Source organism: Micromys minutus (genome assembly GCF_963924665.1).
Source record: "Micromys minutus genome assembly, chromosome: 1".
NCBI lineage: Eukaryota > Metazoa > Chordata > Mammalia > Rodentia > Muridae > Micromys > Micromys minutus.
In genome coordinates this window covers 90497544-90517517 of record NC_137969.1, presented here as the reverse complement: position 1 = coordinate 90517517, position 19974 = coordinate 90497544, and the positions used below count along the sequence as shown (strand labels likewise).

The 19974-nt window shown below is 39.9% G+C and overlaps 1 protein-coding gene across 3 annotated transcripts in view; it reads left to right on the top strand.

The window, feature by feature from the left end:
- LPGAT1 (lysophosphatidylglycerol acyltransferase 1) overlaps positions 1-19974 on the top strand; it is a 68199-nt gene that overhangs the window by 26532 nt on the left and 21693 nt on the right. For all 3 annotated transcript variants that reach the window (XM_080920534.1, XM_080920533.1, XM_080920535.1), the window contains 3 exons: positions 9540-9658; positions 14801-14896; positions 17973-18246. In XM_080920534.1, coding sequence (XP_080776660.1) covers positions 9540-9658; positions 14801-14896; positions 17973-18246 — 489 coding nt within the window. The remainder of the gene's footprint in view (positions 1-9539; positions 9659-14800; positions 14897-17972; positions 18247-19974) is intronic.

Genomic DNA, 19974 nt, shown 5'->3' with positions numbered 1-19974 from the left:
TTTTCTAATAATTAATAACTAAAAAAAATTTAAAATGTGACCAAAAACAATCTGGGGAGGAAAGAGTTTATTTCAGTTAAAGCTGCAGTCTGTCACAAAGGGAATTCAGGGCAGGTTTAAGACTTATTTTATTTTTAATTATGTGTGTGTCTATGTATGGGTATGTGCATGTCTGTTTAGGTACCTGTGGAGTACCAACAGAATTGTTGAGTCCCCCTGAAGCTAGAATTACAGGAAATAGTCAACCCCTTCCTCACAAATGGCTGTGGAGAGCCAAACTTGGGTCCTCTACAAAAGCAGCAAGCATTTGTAAATACTGAGCACTGAGCCATCTCTCCAACCCCTTAAAACAGAGGCTCTCAACCTCCCTAAGGCTAGGACCTTTAATACAGCTTGTCATGTTGTGGTGACCCCCCCACAATAAAACTATTTTGTTGCTACTTCATAACTGATTTTGCTAGTTATTAATTGTGATGTAGATGTTGGCTATGCAGGATATGCCATATGTGACCCCTTATGAAAGGGTTTTCAACTTCCCCCAAGGGGTCTTGACCTATAGGTTGAAAGCCACTGCCTTAAATAATACTTAGAAAATAGATTTTCTACTTTGTATTTAATTTTATTGTGTTTTAAGTTATAAATATTTATAACCTTTACTATGAATATATAGCTTAGTTCATAACTGAGCTATGTACAAAGTTGTTACTTTTATTTTCCCAAGATATAATATTTTTTCCCATGCTTACTTTATGTGTGTGTACACACTTGTATATACACATGTAGAAATGAAGAGGCCAGGGGTCATCTTTGGTTAACATTTTTCAGGAAGCTGTGCGTCTTGTTTTTTTATGTAAAGTTTCTGTCACTAGGACCCATGCCATCATACCCAGCTTTAACATGGGTTCTGGGATTGAACTCACTTCCTCTTACTTACATAGCACTTGCTTTACCTACTGAGCTACCTCCAACCCCCACTTACTCTTCTATGCTAATTTTCCCCAAGCTCCATGTATGTCTTCATTTGTTTGAACTTGTGATAGTGGTGGGGTTTTTTTGTTTGTTTGTTTGTTTGTTTGTTTTTGAGACAAGGTCTTCTAGAACCTCTGTCAGCCTCAAGTGCCTACCAAAGCCCTGCACTCCTGATCACCTACCATTGCCTCCACCTGTACAGTGCTGGAGTTACAGCCAGAGCAAACTAGCGGGCCAGTTCCTTCTTAGTTTTAGTTCTCTCCTTAAGTCAGTCAGATACGACTGTGAACAATCATCTTTGAGGAAGTCTTTGTGGGAACCCGTAGCATGCTCCATCGTGGACTAGCTGTCCACCAAGTTGGTACAGCTAACCTCTGGATTATCGTTCCCATTTTCCTGGGAAGTCAGCAGATTGGTTCAGAGGGCTTTTCAAAGTTTGAATAGAATATTACGGAGATATGTGTGACTGCCAGCCTGTCTTCTCTGCTGCTTCTTTCTGACTGCTTTGTGACAGCATCTTGCTCTGTATCCCAGGCTGGCCTTGAACTATTTATTCTCCTGTGTCTGCCAAGTCTGAACTTTGTAGCATGTACCACTACTCCCTTTTCTCATAACCACCCTCTTGCTTGACCATGTTCTCTTACCAGTCTACCATCCTACCTTATTTCCCTGTTTATTTTTTTGCATGTTTGTCTGACTGTCTGTGAACCATGTGCATACAGTACCCTCAGAGGCCAAAGGGGGTATCAGATCTGCTAGAAATGGAGTTATAAACAGTTTCGAGTTGTCATGCGAGTGCTGAGAATTGAAGTTAGGTCCTCTGAAAGAGCAGCCAGTGCTGTTACCCGCTGAGCCTTCTCCAGCCTGGGTTAATGAGTTTCCAAGCTGCTTTCACAACTGCTCTTGATGGACATACTCTTTCTTTTGTCCTGTTTGTGCTTGTGATTTTTTAACCTCAGGAAAGTACAGTAGGGTCTGCCTGTGACCTGGGATGCTGAAAACATGGTTGGTTAATAATGACTCTATCTTAGTTAGGGTTTCTATTGCTGTAATGAAATACCATAGCCAAAAAAGTAAAAGGGAGGATAGGATTTATTTGGCATACACTTCCATATTGCTGTTCATCACCAAAGGAAGTCAGAACAGAAACTCAAACAGTTGAGGAACCTGGAGGCAGGAGCTGATGCAGAGGTCATGGAGGAATCCTGCTTACTGGCTTGGTCATCCTGCTTTCTTATAGCACCCAGGACCATCAGCCCAGGGATGGCCCCACTGATCACTAATTGAGAAAATGCCTTACAGTTGGATCTCATGGAGGCATTTCTTCAACTGAGGTTCCTTCCTCTTTCCTGGCTCTAGTTTGTGTCAAGTTGACACACAAAACAAGCCTGTACAGATTCTAAAAATTATATGTCCAATTATCTTAATGGAACAATAAATTATACCTCATTAATTTTTATAAGGTGTTTTAGTATTATTAATAACTAAAGTACAGTGTAGTAAAAGAGTGTGTAATATTAGTGTCCTGGTTGGTGATTGTTAACCTGACACAAACTTAGACATATCTTAGAAAAAAGAAATCTTAATTGAGAAAATGCCTCCATAAGACTGGCCTGTAGGATGTTGTCTTAATTAATGTTAATGTGGGATGGATGTGTCACCCCTGCAGGTTCAAGGGGCTGGAGAGATGGCACAGAAGGTAAGAACACTGGCTACTCTTCCAGGGGATCTGGGTTTGAATTCCCTCGTGGTGCCAGTCATCCATAACTTCAGTTCCAGAGGATTTGATAACCTCTTCAGGCCTCAGGCCTCTGCTGACACGTGTGTCTCTACACACACACACACACACACACACACACACACACACACACACACACACACACACACACATATGCGCGTGAGCACATGATAGAAAAAGAAAGCAAACTGGGAAAGCCGGGAATAAGCCAGAAGCACCATTCCTCCATGGTTTCTGCTTCACTTCCTGCCTTGAGTTCCTGCCCTGCCCTCTGTCAACAGTGTAGTGAGGGTCCTAAGCTGAAGTTGTTTTCTTGTCAGTTCACTTTTGTCATGGTGTCTACCACAGCAGCAGACACCCGAGCACTCAGCCAGTGGACAGGGGACAGGTCTTCGGAAAGGGTGCTTAGGAATGCATGACAAGCATCCTTTTCTCTCCACGTTAATTCCTTTTTGCTGGTCATAACAATGGCTTCAGAGTCACTGGGTTTTTCTGGGATTTTGTTGTTGGTGTTTCTTGGTGTGAAACAGGGTCTTGCTATGAAATCAAGTATGCATGTGGTAGGAGATAATCTTCGGTTTTGTTCTTAAAACTAAATGATTTTTTGTCCAGTTTTTTGTTCAGTTAACCTTCATTTTCTTTAGCAACAGTGGGCTGTCTTAGTCACCGATCTTTAGCTGTTAAAAAAAAAAAAAAAAAAAAAAAAAAAAAAACACCAAGCCCAAGGCAACTCTTATGAAAGAAAACATTTAACTGGGGCTTACAGTGTAGGGGCTAGTTGTTCTCATGACAGCAGGGAGCATGGCAGCAGATGTACTGAAGAAGTAGCTAAGAGTTTTAATCCTAATCTGCAGGCAGCAGAAAGAGCAGACTGGGGCTAGTTCTGAGAGCTCAGAGCCAACCCACTCGAACTCCCTTGAAGCATGCTTTAAAATTGCAAAAACAATGATTTGGGCAGGGGTGGCACATGTCTTTAATCCTAGCTGTAGGAGGTAGAAGCAGGTAGATTTCTGAGTTTCAGGCCAGCCTGGTCTACACAGAGAAAACCTGTCTCAACAAAACAAAAAGTGTAAAAAGTGTATTCTTTCTAGTTCTGGAAGCCAAAAATCTGCAATCAAGGTGCAAGTCAGTCAGCAAAGCTGTTTTCTCTGGGAGTCAAGATTTGAGAGGAAATACGTACAGCCTGACTGTTTCTAGATTCTGATGGTTGCCCACTATTCAGCTAATGCCTATTATATGACAGGGGTGTGTGTGTGTGTGTGTGTGTGTGTGTGTGTGTGTGTGTGTGTGTGTGTGTGTGTGTGTGCTCGAGCTCGCGAGTGCACATTCGAGAGTGCATGCACATACGTGCTAAAGGAATGCTGGTTCAGAACTAGAAAGTTGGCTCAGCAGTTAAAAGAACTTATCATTCTTAGAGGATTCCAGTTGGGTCCTAACACTCATGGCCATCTATAATTCCACCCCCTGCTTCTGACTGCTACAAGCACCAGCCAGGTATGTCCTGCACATACATACATGACTGCAGGCAACACTCATACACATAAATAAGTGTAAGGAAGAGAATGCTGGGCACGTTGGATTTAGGTTTAATGCCCATTCTAATCCATTATGGCCTCATCTTAATATGATGGGCAGTTCAGGTGAATGTGGAATTTGGAAAACTGTAAAATTCAGAAAAGAGTTATCCATCCAAGGGATCTGAGGAAATGGCTGTCAGTGAAGGTCTGAGGATCTGAGTTCATGGGGACCTAAGCTGAAGACTGAGGACTTCAGCTCCCTGTAAAGCTGGCTATGGCCGCATGCACCAGGTCACCAGGTAGCTCATCTGGGGAGGAGAAAGCAGGCTTGCTAGATGCCAGCTGAACCAATTGATGACCTCATGTTCAGTGATGCCCTCTCCCAAAATACAAAATAGAGAATGGCTGAGGAATGCAGACTTTAGTCTCTGGTCTCTACACATGTGTGCAAACTTACACAAATGTGTACAGACTCATATACCATCCATATACATACAGTAGAGAATCTGAATCATCTGAAAGTTGATAATATAAAAGTGACTGACAAGATACATCTTATGTAAAAAAAAAAACAAAAACAAAAATCCCTTACTTATTGCTTATAACACATGCCTGCATTTCTGTTGTGTGGGCCAAGATAGCTGCTTTCCATTCATCTGACTGAGATTACATTAAAGAAATTTTCAGTGCTCAAACAACTGTTTATATGTAATGTACATTTTTATAAATGTTGGACCAGAAAACTTTTCAGATTACTACTTAGCCTATATTTATAAGACCAAGGTGACTTTTAAAACCATTTTCCTTAGAATAGTACTTGAAATGTTTTATTTTATACCCATAACATCTAACAGCACCTGATACTGAGTGAAACATGCATGAAAGAGGAATGTGTGTGTGTGTCCATTGACTTGTGGTCATCAGAACATTAGCATATCTATTGACTTCCTCTCCAGAAAGCCAGGCATCAAGTTCTCCATAATGTCCTGTAGGCTACTTTTTTTTTTCTCAGTACATCATTCCGTGTTAGGACCTAATCCTGTGGTGTGTAGGAGTCCAATGTGTAGATAAAGCATGCCTCCTATAGCTGATTTGTTTTTTAAAAAATTATAATTGTGGTAAAAGTACATGTAACATTTATGGATATTGAGTTTTAATCTTCATATATGTTTAAGCTGTTTGTATGTATGCATGCCATTTGCATGCCTGCTGCCCGCAGAAGCAGAAGAGGGTGTTGGGTCCCCTGAAAATGAAATTACAGCCAGTTTTTAGGCATCACATAGGCACTGTGAACCAAACTGAGAACCTTGCAAGGACATCAAGTGCTCTTAACCAGTGAGCCCCATCTTAACTATTTCAAAGAGTACACATTGAGGCCTTTGAGGTGGCTCAGGAGGTAAGGCCTCTGTGCAGTAGAAGGAGAGAACTGATTCTCACCAGTTGTTCCCGATCTCCACATGCACACCATGGTACATATGCATACATACACATTTTAAGTAAATATATAAATAGTTTTTTAAAGGAAAAGAAAAGCCAAAGAGTGTGCTTCAATGTTATTAAGTGTGCTCACATTGTTGTCGCAAGTCTCCAAAATGTCTTGTCTTGCAAAACTGAAACTATATAATTGGCCCTTCATATCTGTAGGTTCTCTGAATCCAAGTTCACTCAAACTTCTTTCTTTTCATTATTTCCAAACAGTGCAATAGTATTTGCATAGCATTTGTATGGATTATATATCAAGCTGTCTAGAAATTACTTAGAGTATATGGGAGAATACATGTAAGATGTATGCTCGTACCACATCACTTTTTATAATGAAGTGAGACACCTACAGATTTCAGAACCCTTCTGCAACCAGTCTACCATAGATCAGGACGGTCGACTATGTCCATTAAAGAACAATTCCTCATTGGCCCAGACCCTAGCAACCACAGGTCTGCTTTCTGTTTCTATGGATTTAGGCTAGCCTCTGCTTTTGTTCTTCCTGTCTTTGCATTGCTGCTTTAAATAGATTTGTGTACATGCCATTTTGCACATAGTTCAGTGTATCTATAAGGTGAATTCCTAGAGTTACTTAGGTAAAAGGGTTTGTGTACTTCTAAAGTTTGCAATGTATGCAAAAGTGAGTCTCTTAGTCACTGTTGATTGCTATGAAGAGACACCATGACCAAAGTAATTCCTACAAAGAGAAAGCATTTAATTGGAGGATTGTTTATAATTTTAGAAGTTTAATCCATTTTCATTGTGACAGGGAGCATGGCAGCACACACGGTACTGGAGCAGACCTTAAAGCCTACCCTCAGTAACACACATCTTCCAACAAGGCCTCAACTTCCTAATCCTTTAATCCTTCCCAAATACTGGCACTTCCTGATGATTGAAGCATTCAAATATATGAGCCTATGGGGTCATTCCTATTCAAACCTCCTAACACAAGAAGTTTTGTTAGTTTGTTTGCTTGCTTGTTTGGTTTTTAAAGAGTATCATGGGGGCAATGTCTTAGTGGATAAAGCTTACTTGCTGGTCAAGCATGAGGGCTAGAATTCAGATCTCTAGAACCTGTGTAAAAAGCCAGACAGGACTCAGGAAGCAAAGAAAGGTCCCCTGGGACAAGATGGCTAATTAATTAGACTGGCTGAATTAAAGAGCTTCCGATTCAGGGAGGGATCATAGCTCGATAAATAAAGTAAATAGGGATCAAGGTTCTCTGTCTCTCTCTGTGACCAAGCCAGCTCAGTCAGTCTACAGGTTCTCCAGCCCAGGAGTGAGGATTAAAAAGAAGACAAGTAGACAACATTGTAGCATGACCCCAGCCAGTTCTGGGGCTGAGGCAGGTTTATTTTTCCTAGTCTGCTTTTATACCATTTTAATTACACACAAGTAATAAGGTCAGTTCTAGGTTAAGAAAACCAGCAAGACAATAAACACAAATAGTCAGGGAACAAGCAAGGCGATAAACAAAGTTCCGAGATCACTGTTTCTAAGGACTTATGTATATCTGAGCCTACTTCCTTGTCCTAGCCCAAAGTCGTATTATTACCTGAAGCCTACTTCTTTGTTCTAGCCTGAAATCAGATTCCTGCCTGAGCTTACTTCCCTGTCCTAGCCCAGTCTCAGATTCCTGCTTGAAGTAGGCCTACTTCCTTGTCCTGGCCCAATGTCAAATTCCTGCCAAGTGGCCCCAAAAAGTTCTCTCTCTCTCTCTCTCTCTCTCTTTCTCTCTCTGTCTCCCCTCCCCTTCTCTCTCTCTCTCACACACATACCAGACACATATGCACATAAATATATATATTCATGAAAATAATGGGTGCCCACATCTACTTCCCCCAGTACTGAATCAGCTATTGAATATATAGCAGTAAAGTGAGCCACCTGAACTGAGCTGGGAACTGGAACGATACTGCAATTCACAAGAGGCTGGGCTCTTTGAGGCTCTGCCTCTCTTTAAGGAACAAACGGCATCATCTCTGAAGGTAGCTTTTGTAGTACATTAATTTAAAATGTTTAAATAAAAACATTTAATTATAGACACTAGTCTAGTTTTATATGAATGATAGCATCTAATAGAGTAATTGCAACATCTTAATTCAGTGGGCACCACAATTTGGTATGTGTTGACCCTGTCAGAAATTTCTTTAGCATGGAATTTTGAGATTACTAATGTGAAAGGAAAGATGCCTTCCTTGAACTTGTATGAAGAAGTCCTTCATTCTAACAAGTTGGAGTGTACTGGAGTAACAGGAAGGGCTGTGTGTGAGAGAGGAGTGCCAGGTATATGAAGAGGATGCCTCAGGCCTCTTCATCTTTGTATCACCCAGAGCCGTGACCCACAGCAGGTCAAAGTGAGCAGGCAGCTTTGGGCTATTTACACAAACTTCTCTGTAAAGTCCTGATGGTTGAACTGATGCCCAATTTCTTCTCTCTCTCCCTGGAAACTTACCTTTTATTAGAATGTACAAGTAAATTTTGATGATTTTCTTTCCAGAGATTTTTAAATTAATTCAAGTTGTTTTCTTCCATTAAAATAAAATTATATAATTTGGAGATATTCTGATATTTTCTTGTACAGTAAAACAAAAGAGTCTAGGAGTCATCTCCTAAGGGTGACTAATACGTATAGTCTGGAACTCAATGTCTTAAGTAACATGCAACTTCATTCCTTCTTCAGTTGATTCAAAGATATAGTAGAAAAACAAAACTTAACTCCAGGGCTGGGGAGTGTAGTACAGTGATAACGTATCCTTAACATGCAGAAAGCTTGGGTTCTATTACCAGGGCCTGAAAGCATCTCTAATTTTCCTCATTGATGGCCTTTAATGCCTGATGGGTGGGATTTTTTTTCCTTTCATACACTAAACAAGAAAGCAATTTCTCAGTGGAAGACAGCTAGGTGTTTCCTAAATTACGGTGCCATCTACTTGGAGATAGCCTCAGATTTCATGGGTCAAGGAACCAGCTAATCTCTAAGATTGCCTGCCCCCACAATTGCCGTCACAGGTGTTTCTAACCCATGTTTCTGACTGGTTACTCTCAATTAGGGTCCCACAACTTTCTTCTCAGGGTCAGTTAATTTGCTCAAGTGGTTCACAGAACTCAAGACAGTTTGTTATAGAGGATATTACAAAGGATACGGATGAGAAAATACACAGGGCAAGTTGTGGGGAAGAGCAGAGAACCTGCTAGGCGCTCCCATGTCCCACTCTCAGGATGGGAGGTAAACCCCACGAAGCTGTCTGCAGCATTCCTTTTCCAGATGTGTAGAATCTGAACTGTCGAATTATCTATCAGACAAGGAAGGCCAGAAAAGGGTGTGGAGGATTTATTGTTTCCATGAGCAGCTGTAGAATGTGTTTTAGTTTCTGTAACTTGCCCTCAGTATGTAGGTTCTGAGTGAGAGACCTTAACACAATAACTAAAATGTATACACCATAGTTGCACAGTTGGTACAATAGTTTAGGGGGATTTGTTTGTAGAGAACTCTGAATTCTTGCCCATGATTTCTTTATAACATAATTTTTTATCTATTTTCCTGTTGGTAAATATCTAAGGTGTAATAAACATCTTTTATACCTATATTTTTTATTATTTGTACAATGTAGGATACATTAAAAATGTTATCATTTTATATTTTAATGGATATGTTGGGACTCTAAAATGTTGTCAACATTATGACTTTTATAGGAAACAAACCTAGTTCCAAATTTTCAAATTGTTAGCAAGGAATTATCATTAATGTCTACTATTTTTTCTAATAAAGGGTTTCTAGCCACAGAAACATCTTTAAATGACAAATTTGAAATGTTTTATTTGTACAGTGATGGAATGGGGGGAAGATATTAAAGCAATCGCTAAAGATGAAGCAGTGATGTTGGTGAACCACCAGGCGACTGGAGATGTTTGTACACTGATGATGTGCCTGCAGGACAAAGGACCGGTAAGCATCTTCAGTGCTGTGGGTGGGTGTCCTACAGGGATGGAGGTAAAGCCTTGATTAAATTATCTCACTGTTCTTACAGCATCAGTATAGACTTCATAAAATTCTTGGTCAACCCCAGAAGGGAATTTAAAGACTTTAAACGATAAGTTACTGGAATATTGAATATTGATAAGCCAGTATTTGAACTGTTGATTTTGTATCATTTATATTGATAATTAAAATAATCAAATAGATTTAAAATGTTTGTGTTTATCATTCAAGGAATTATTACCTGAGAAGTTAAGGAAGTTATGTTCCTAGAAAACTAAATTAATAGTTTACAAATTATTAGAGTTTGTATTTGAACTTATAGTAAGTAAGCAAAACAATAGATGTTCATTGATTACTTAATAGCCATGAGTGACTATAAGAACTAGAGACACACTGGATGTGGCAGTATACACCTTCAGTCCCAGCACAAGGTAGGCAGAAGCAGGTTTATCTCTGTGAATTTGAAGCCAGCCTGGTCTACAGAGTGAGTTTCAGGGCTGTGTAGAGAGACCCTATCTCAAAATACAAAACAACAATAAAGAATGACACACACACACACACACACACATACATTCTCTCTCTCTATCTCTATCTCTCCAGAAGGCAGCTGTTGTTATAAGGTGAGAGATGAGATCAGTACAGTATGTAAATTCAAAATGAAAGGTATTTGAGGATGAGCTCACCATGGACCTGGTGGACATGGTAACTTTCAGAAGAGAGAGCCCATATACTTGACCTTTGAGTATAGGCCTCCTCTAGTGAAATGTTTTTTGCAAAACCTGAGGTAAGAATCAGTATGAGGTTTTTATGAGGTTTAAAGAATTTTGATTCACCAGGTAAAGTCAGAAAATAAGGTAAAATTAAAAGAAACTATTTTTAGTTATTTCATAATCTGTTTTTCCTCTCTGAAACTCAGTGATATAATCTTGCTGGAATGTGAAATAAATTTAATCCCTCTTTATAATCAGAATCTCAGATAGTTAGAAGAAGAAAAATACTACTGTGTAGATGCATTTGCTCTTACAATAAAATATATTGTTTTTCTTTAAATTCATAATGTTAAAATTGTGTGGGTAGTTCAAACAAAAATCCTATTTGGCTTTCTGTAAAAGCAAGTAACGGTTAATCAGCCAACATTCTTTAGTCTCACCAATAATGGTAACCACACTTACAACAGTTTTTTTTTTTTTTTTTTTGCAAGAATGCAATGTGCTTAAGATGCATATGATCAGTATAAAATATGCTTGCATTCCAGTGCTATTTGTTGAGGATGATAACTCAACATTAACTTAATGTTAGATAGTCATGTGGGCCAAAGAAAAATGGGTTTGTTTGCTTTCAAAAGATTTCACTTAATTTGTTTAGATTTAATTGCTTGTCCTAGGAAATTTTTTAACATTTATTTTTAATTTCATTTTAATTTATTTGTATATCTGTGTGTCTGTGTGAATGTATGCCACATGTACATGGGTGCCTGTGGGTTCCAGAAGAGGGTATATGATTCCTGGAGCTAGAGTTACAGTCATGAGTCATCTGATAAAGGTGTTGGGAATTGAATTCTGGTCCTCTAGAAGAACAGCATCTCTCCAGCCCTTCCTGAGTAATATTGTATAATTCTCTGATATTATCAAATAATTTGAAATCTAGGCACATTTTAAAACTAATTTTATGTAAGAGATAAATTAAAAACTAAAAGGTAGAAGAATTATCATTTTCCTCTTGCTTTATAAGCAGGAGTCAATATTAGTTTATATTGACAAGTAGGAATATTTACTGGACTGATTACTTACTTCATAGTCATTTAAAGGTAGAAGGCTCTTGTCACATTGTATACTAGTTTTAAAAGACCTCTTTGGGCTGATGAGATGTTTCACTGAGTAAAGAAAGATGTTTGCTACCAAACCCAATGACCTGAGCTGAGTTCAATTCCAGAACCCATATGAAAAAGGAGAACTGACTCCTAAGAATTGTACTTTGACCTCCATACATGCATGTACACACACACACACACACACACACACACACACACACACACACACACACACACACAGGGAGGGAGTGAGAGGGGGGATGGAGGGACCTGTTCCTCCCTATCTGGGAATTGTAAGGAGCTCCTCACTTACCTTTTACATTAGTGCTCCTGCTTGCATGGTGTCTTAAGTCACTGCTCTGTTGCTGTGAAGAGACACCATGACCAAGGCAACTTTTACAAGAGAGAACCCTAAACTGGGGCTGGCTTATGTCTCAGAGGTTTAGTCCATTATCAGGATGGGAAGCATGATGGCATGTCAGAGGCACTGGAGCAGTAGCTGGAAGGTACATCCTGAACTATAAGCAGAGGAAGCAAGCCTGGGGCCTACATGAGCTTTTGGTAAACCTCAAAGCACAGGCCCAGTGGTACACTTTCTTCAACAAGGCCACACCTCCTAATCCTTCTGATCCTGTCACTAATGTAATCACTTTCTGGTGACTAAGCATTCAGATCTATGAGCCTATGGGGGCAGGGGCCATTTTTACTCGGATTACCACATGTAATGTTCTGCTGATTATGTGTCAGATTGACACAGGCTAGAGTCATCGGAGAGGAAGGAGCTTCAGTTGAGGAAATGCCTCCATGAGATTGATCAGTGGGGACTGCTGTGGTGGGGCCATTCCTGGGCTGGTGACCCTGGGCACTATAAGAAAGCAGGCTGAGCCAAATAGTAGGCAGACCCCTCCATGGTTTCTATATCAGCTTCTGCCTCCAGGACGCTGCCCTGTTTGAGTTCCTGTCCTCACTTTCTTCAATAATGAAAAGCAATATAGAAATGTTAGCCAAGGAACCCCTTTCCTCCCCGATTTGTCATGGTGTTTCGTGGCAGTAGTAGAAACCCTAACTGAAACACAAGGCAAGGGAGCCATCTCCTCAGTCTTGATTCTTTTATATAGATGTACTTTTTAATTTTTTAAAGCAATCCAGTCTACTAATGATGATGATTGTTAACCGTTTCCTTGAAAACTTAAGGCAGGAGCTGTGTTCTTTTCATTTTCCCATTGCCTTTATAAAAGCAGATGGTGATTGTCAGCATCTAGTTCTTTCCTTTATATGTAAGTTCACACAATTTAACTTTAACACTCGGAGTTATTTATATCTTTCATTTTCTTAGGGGTCAAGGGTAGAGTTCATTACATTCTTAATTGAGCTGTAGCTTTTGCTTTATTTAAGGTTTAGTGCTAGGAATGCTTATTTCCTCAGCAGGAAAGAACAATTAAGCAGTTCATTAATTAGATACTGTTTATATTTAATTTAAAAATTTAAATTTGCTGCAAACAAAGTCTTCTCAATATGAGAATTAACTTGTCAGCAATGGATAATGGTTTGTGTGTGTGATTAAAGATTAAGGCATCTTAAATTTAATACTGGCAGATAGTATGCACTTAAGCAAACTAACAAATTGTGTTAATAACAGAATGTGTCATTGTTTACATTATTTTATAAATATTTTAATGATTTTGTTTTATTAGTTCAGTGTCATTTTACAAGTTATAAGAATCACCAGAAACCTCCTTTAGATAGAGGGAAATTTTGAAATATTGGAAATCTGCAAAAATTCCTTTTCAGGAGAGACATAAGTAATATTTACCCCTCTCAATGACAAACAGGCATGATTCCACAAGAGTTCATTCTGGGGAACCAATGAGTTTGGGGGCATCCTTATAGAACATAGCTAGTGGTTTACTTAAAGGGTTGTGGCTGCTTCCGAAATAAGCCACTTCTAAAAAGCCTCTATCCAGTAGGGATGAGGTCTTCCTGGTAGCCACATAGACAGAAGCCCCTCCCCTCATCTTCCTGGCCTATATACTTTTACCCTTTCCCATGGCCCCTTGCAGTTAAGGAAGTAATCCTTGAGTCCAAATTTAATAAGCTAATTCAGTTACATTTTTTCTGTATACTATGGACTTAGGGTACTAAAGCTAAGAATCAGGACTTATAATTTTTTATGTAAAGCCTATTAGTAACTGCTGAATTTGTAGATACAACATTAGATTTAAAATATTTACAACACTCAATGACTTAGCAGGCTGGATTTATGTATACATATGTATATATATAACAATAACTAAAGAAGAGGACATGACCTTGAGAGGTAGTTGGAAGGAAGGGATGGGTAATTATGTAAATGCAGTATTCATATGGAATTCTCAAAAGAATAAAAAATAAATTAAAAAATATATTTAGTCACTAATTCAAAATATATTTAGATGAACTGGCATGGTGGCACTTGCCTTTAATTCCTCAGCACTGAGAAGGCAGTGGAAGGCTTATCTCTGAATTGGAGGCCAACCTGACCTACAGTGTGAGCCCCAGGACAGCCAGGACTGCTACACAGAGAGACCCTGTCACAACCCTCCCCCTGCTGTGGGGTGGAGGGGGAAGCTTGGATGATTATGGAGACTTTCCTTTCCTCGTGAAAACTGGACATATCCTATTATGTTGGTTTGAATATGCTTGGCCCAGGGAGTGGCACTATTAGGAGGTGTGGCCTTGTTGGAGGAAGTGTGTCACTGTGGGAATTGGCTTTGGACCCTCCTCCTAGTCACTCCGAACAACAGTCTTCTCCTGTTTGCCTTCATAACAAGATGTCTCTCAGCTCCTCCAGCACTATGGCTGTCTGGAGGCTGCCATGTTTTCTGCCTTGATGATAATGGATTGAATCTCTCAACCTAGAAGCCAGCCCCAATTAAATGCTGTCCTTTATAAGAGTTGCCTTGGTCATGGTGTTTCTTCATAGCAGTAAAACCCAGGCTAAGACACTTATTCTTTCAAATCTTTCTTTAATTCTTCACTTTGTCTGCCACTTAATTATACATCACTTTCAAACATGGCTGCTTCCTTCTGCTTTACCTTCATTGTTTGGGCATAAGGGTGTGTACTAAAAGTGTGTTTATACTCTAGCCAGAGGGATTAAAGGTAGGTATACATGTTCAGCCACACCACAACTAAATACAGTTTTTTTCACTAAACAACACAACCTTAGGGTTCACAGTGTGATCAAATATCCTGCAACAGTGTAGCAAGTTTTTTGTCTCCAACAATGAAATAACCATGTCTGCATTTAAATATTTCAGGTTGTTGCTCAGATGATGTGGCTGATGGATCATATTTTCAAGTATACAAACTTTGGAATTGTTTCTCTTATTCATGGAGACTTCTTTATAAGACAGGTGAGTGACGAACATCGTTTTTCCAGTGTTGAGACATTTAAAGTGAGTGATTGTGTTGATTATGACAAAGTGGTATGACAAACTAGTTGGGCTAAGTAGACCCTGTTCTCCAGTCTTGGCTCCTCCTTTGAATCTTTGTTCCGTAAACATTTATTCAATCTCACTTGAAATATACATGATCAAGCACCTGCCACACTCCTGCTCTTCAAATCATTAGCTGAGTGGATTGGGCAAATTAAATGCTCATTTTCCTCATTTTCACATGAGAGCAGTAGGTGGTCTCCCTCAAAAAGTTGTGGGAATCATGTGAAGTTAAACTCGTAGAGCACTCAGAACAGTGCCTGCAGCCTTCATCAGCATTTTACCAGGAGCACACTGTCACTGTCTAGCTTCTGCTGTGACTATTGTTTAAAATACCATGTTATGTGGTAAGAAGATATCTTAGTTACCAGTAGGAAGGTTATTAATAAGTCAGTAAATATAAATAATAATAATAATAATAATAATAATAATAATAATAATAAGAAGAAGAAGAAGAAGAAGAAGAAGAAGAAGAAGAAGAAGAAGAAGAAATGACGAGGAACTTCATAGAAACACAAATGAGTACATCGGATTTCTGCAGAAAATATTGAGAATATAATGTTTGGTATATGGATCAAATGACTGGAGATGAGTTGGGAACAGACTCTCAGGTGTGAGCGTGGTAACTTCTTCCCAGTCAACACTGCACAGCAGCATTCGCACACCCACTGAGTATCACACACTGCCTTCTCCAAAGTAGGGAAATACCAAGTGTAAGCATGTCTATGGCAGGCAGTGCTGTGGTTACTTGGTGTTCATGTATTTAACAACCTTAGTCTTGATTGTATGGTCCTGTGCACATAAGTTCTTAATGAAAACCTGATAGATCAAATGAATCTTGTTCTGAGGAACCACAAATTAAGACATAACGCAGAAGTAGGAAAAGCAGCAGAAAGACCAGCAGCTCTGGAGGGAGGGTCCTGTGGGAAAGCTAGCTAGCCATCTTCCATGGCGAAGTGGGAGGAAAGACTGGCACAGGGTCGTGTAACAGTTGATGTTGACGTGAGCTTCAAGACAAAGTTCAGTTCTCAGTGTGCTCTGGAGTGTAGACATGAAAAGCGTGTACTCAGATCTTTCCATTTAATGGTAGTCAAGGTTTTGAGTCCATACAACTATTTTAAAGTAACTGAAGATTAATTTCTAAAAGAGTAACATTTAGCCCTCAGAGATTAGGAGTAAAAATTCTATAACATGGGAATGAATGGTCTAGAAAAGATGTTCATTTAGTCAAATGTGTTGGTGCACGCCTGTGTTCCTAGCCCTTCAGACAGAAATGAGAGGATAGCGAATTCAAGGCCAGCCTAGGACGTGTGAGACCCTCTCTCAAAAGAAAGAGGACAAGTTTAGTTTAGTTTGTCCATTTTTAAGACAGGGTTTCTCTGTATAACAGCCCTGGCTATCCTGGAACTTTGAGACTAGGCTAGACTCACTCAGAGAGATCCACTTGCTCCGCCTCTTAAGTGCTGGGATTAAAGGTATGGGTCACCACACCTTGCTAAATTGTACTTTTTAATCATAATCTTAATTCAGTGAGCTAGTATTAAATGTCTTAAGTCTTTATTTTTAATTTGTGATACATTTAATCTAAAGACTGGAGTTGTACACAACTCGAGTTGTTTAAGGAGCTTTGTGACAGTGCTGGTTGGCCTGCATTGACAGGATTGAGGCTTCTGATGCTGCCTGGATGTTGGCGCCTTCCAGTACCTTTTCTGGCAGTTTGCAGCCTCCATGCCATCCTTTCTCATAACTAAGATCTAGTCCATGCTCTTGTCCTGTCTGCTTTCAGGATTGTCCTGCATGCATCTGTTCCTCATGTGTACATAGCTGATCCTCACCAGGCCTCTGTTGGCTATTGCAGTATTCCCCTGACTTACCCATCACAGAAGTCAGTAAAACTCAGCTGCTGTAGACATAAGAGTTGGGCTTACTTATGATATAAATAATATTATGGCATTTTCTTGCTCATAATTATCCAACAATTTTGCATTTAAGGCTTAGCCCTGTGGTAGCTGGAGAAATAGTTCAGTTCATATCCTGTTGCTCTTACAGAGGACTTGGGATTGGTGCCTTGAACTCAAATCAGACAGCGCACAACTACCTATGACTCTAATTGCAGAAGATCTAACACCCTCTGCCTCTGAGCATTTGTAGGCAAGCAGTGTACATAAGTGGGGCACAGACTACCGAATGCACATGCGTGTACACAGTGGTGCACATGAGTGGGGCACAGGCTACTCTGCGCACTTGTACACACACACAATTTTTTTAATTAATAAAAAGACAGTAAAGCTCAGCACCATGCCTGAGACCCTTTCCATCTGGTCTCCTGCTTTTTGTCACCTACCACTGTCATCTCCTCCATGTTGACCAGGGAACCACTCTTGTTTGTTTGTTTGTAAGGCATAGTTTTACTGTAAACCACACTAGTCTTGAACTCCTAGAGATCCACTAGTGCTGGGATTGAAGATATGTACTCCCACTGAAGGCTCCAGTATCCCAAGCATCTTCCCACCTTGGGCCTGTATCTTTTTTGATCTTGTCAGTTGCCTTTCACCTTGTGTGGCTTATTCCCTTATGTCACCTAGCAGGTCTTCATTCAGCTGTCACTTCCTGGCATCTGCTTGCCTTACTCACCCTGATCCTCTTCATCCCTCTTATATTTCTCCTCCTAAACCCCTCACTTGCTGAGCTTACCCTCCACATTCAGCACTTCTCCATGTGGTCCCCTGCTTACTCCTGTTTTCTGGGATTGGGACTGTACCTGGCCACACTATGTGGCTACTAAACTGCTGAGTTGCTTTTCCTCCAAAAAGAAGTCCCTTTGTATAAGTTTGAATAGCTCCTCCCCCTTTACCACTCCACTCAAAAAGAGAAATAACTTGGGAAACCACTGTTCTATCCTACAATTGCATTCCAGTTTTGAAGCAGTTGTTTCTATTTGATCTTGGGGTATTTCGATCTCCACCTGTCCTTACTATGTGTGTATACCTTCCAGGGAAGAGCCTATCGTGACCAACAGCTGCTGGTTCTCAAGAAGCACCTTGAACATAATTATAGGAGCAGAGATCGAAAATGGATTGTTTTGTTTCCTGAAGGGGGCTTCCTCAGGAAGAGGAGAGAAACGAGCCAGGCATTTGCCAAGAAAAATAACTTGCCATTTCTTACACATGTCACTTTGCCAAGGTTTGGGGCAACAAACATTATTCTGAAGGCACTTGTAGCACGGCAGGAAAATGGAAGCCCAGCAGGAGGAGACGCAAGAGGCTTAGGTAGGGTGCCTTAGCATTGCTTGTCTTGTTTGAACTGAAATGAACTCTTTGTTTTTGTTTGGTTGTTTGTTAAGTTGGTTTGGGGTTTTAGGATCTCTTTATGTAGTCTTGGGCTGTCCTGGAACTATATAAGCCAAGCTGGTCCCAAACTCAAACAGATCTGCCTGCCTCTGCCTTCTGAGTGCTGAGATTAGAGTTTCACACCCCCAAGCCTGGCTCAGTTCTTTTTCAGTAATTTTCAAAAATTAGAATTGACAGTTGGGGAGAAGGTGAAGTTATAATCTTTTCATATTTCTCTTTAAAGTAGTCGATATTCACAATAATGCACTAAAGTAATTATACTCACAAATATTGTGCACTCAAGTAATTACAAGTGTGTACTCAAAGCTGTCTTCCATACCCACCTGCTCTTAGGATGATTTCTGCCACTAATGATGCAAGTTACTGCGGAAGGTTTTGTTTGCTCTTACTAGACAACAGAGTTAACATAATTTGGCACTATTTATTAAGTGCCTTAAAGTATTAATAAATGACTCAGTTATCCTACTACAAATATTATTAATTGGAAACAATCTGCATCAGACACAATGACTTGTGCTGTAATTCTAGTACTGTGAATCTGAGGAGGAGGAGGATTATCTTTGAATTCAAGATCAGTCTGGAATATGTAGTAAATTCTATGTCAGCCTGGGTTGCAAAATGAAGCTTTGTATAATGAAACTTGTTATAGGTTTACTTATAATAAACAGTCAGAGGAGAACTGGTAAGCAATTTCCATATGTCCATATAACACAGCCACACAAATGATGCATAGTTTGGGTTACTCGGCAAAGTACTTACGCTGTGTTGCAGGTGTGTAGGGGAGGGACAACATATAGGTCTTGTGGAAAGAATGTGAGCTCCAGACTAAACCATCAGACAGCAAACAAGTGACAGGAAGATGCCAGCAACTAGCAGAGATTGTCCCAAAGCTGTACCACTGTGGCTTATTCTCCAGAGCTCTGAAATAATGAGCACATACTGTCTTAAGAGCCAAGAATGTGCAAGCCGTACTCAGTGATGCAGCTCCTAAGGAGGAGGTGAGTCTCAGAAGTGGTTTCTGCAGGAGCAGGAGCAGCCTCATCCAAGCCACCTCTTCTACAAAAGCTTTCTGGTGAACAGTTCAAGGAGATTCCTGAGGCCTATTTCTTTGATAGCATTTTAAATTTCTTTTAGTATTTTAAAATAAATGCTGAAATGGTTGGCCTGCAGAGAACTTTTCAGGTTCCGTACAGAGCAGGTGTAGGAATAGTGCCCATGAAATTGCTCGGCATTTTTCCTTTCATTTGCTTTTTTCAAGTAGCTACTTGGCAGTCAGTGTTCTTCATCTTTTATCGTCTCTTAAAAAGGCAAATTGAAAGAGTCTTTTAATAGAAAAGCAAAGTTCAGAGCAGCTTCACTGCTGGAGAGTCACTACAGTGTCAGGCAGGCCAAGCTGCAAGCAAAGGTTCTCCAAACAGGATTAGTCCAACTAAAGACTGCTGTTTGCACAGCCCGCCCAGGCAGTGCCCAGTGGTGGTCTAGATCTCAAAGAACAATTGTGGTAATAGTTGCCTACTAATAAAGAAAGAGACTTCTCTTAGATAGCCACAGATTCCATTTATAAAAAAAGTTTATTATTTATCCTTAGTTAATACATTTACATCTTAAGTCATCAGAATAACTAAAAAGTACTGTGCTGTTTTCTTC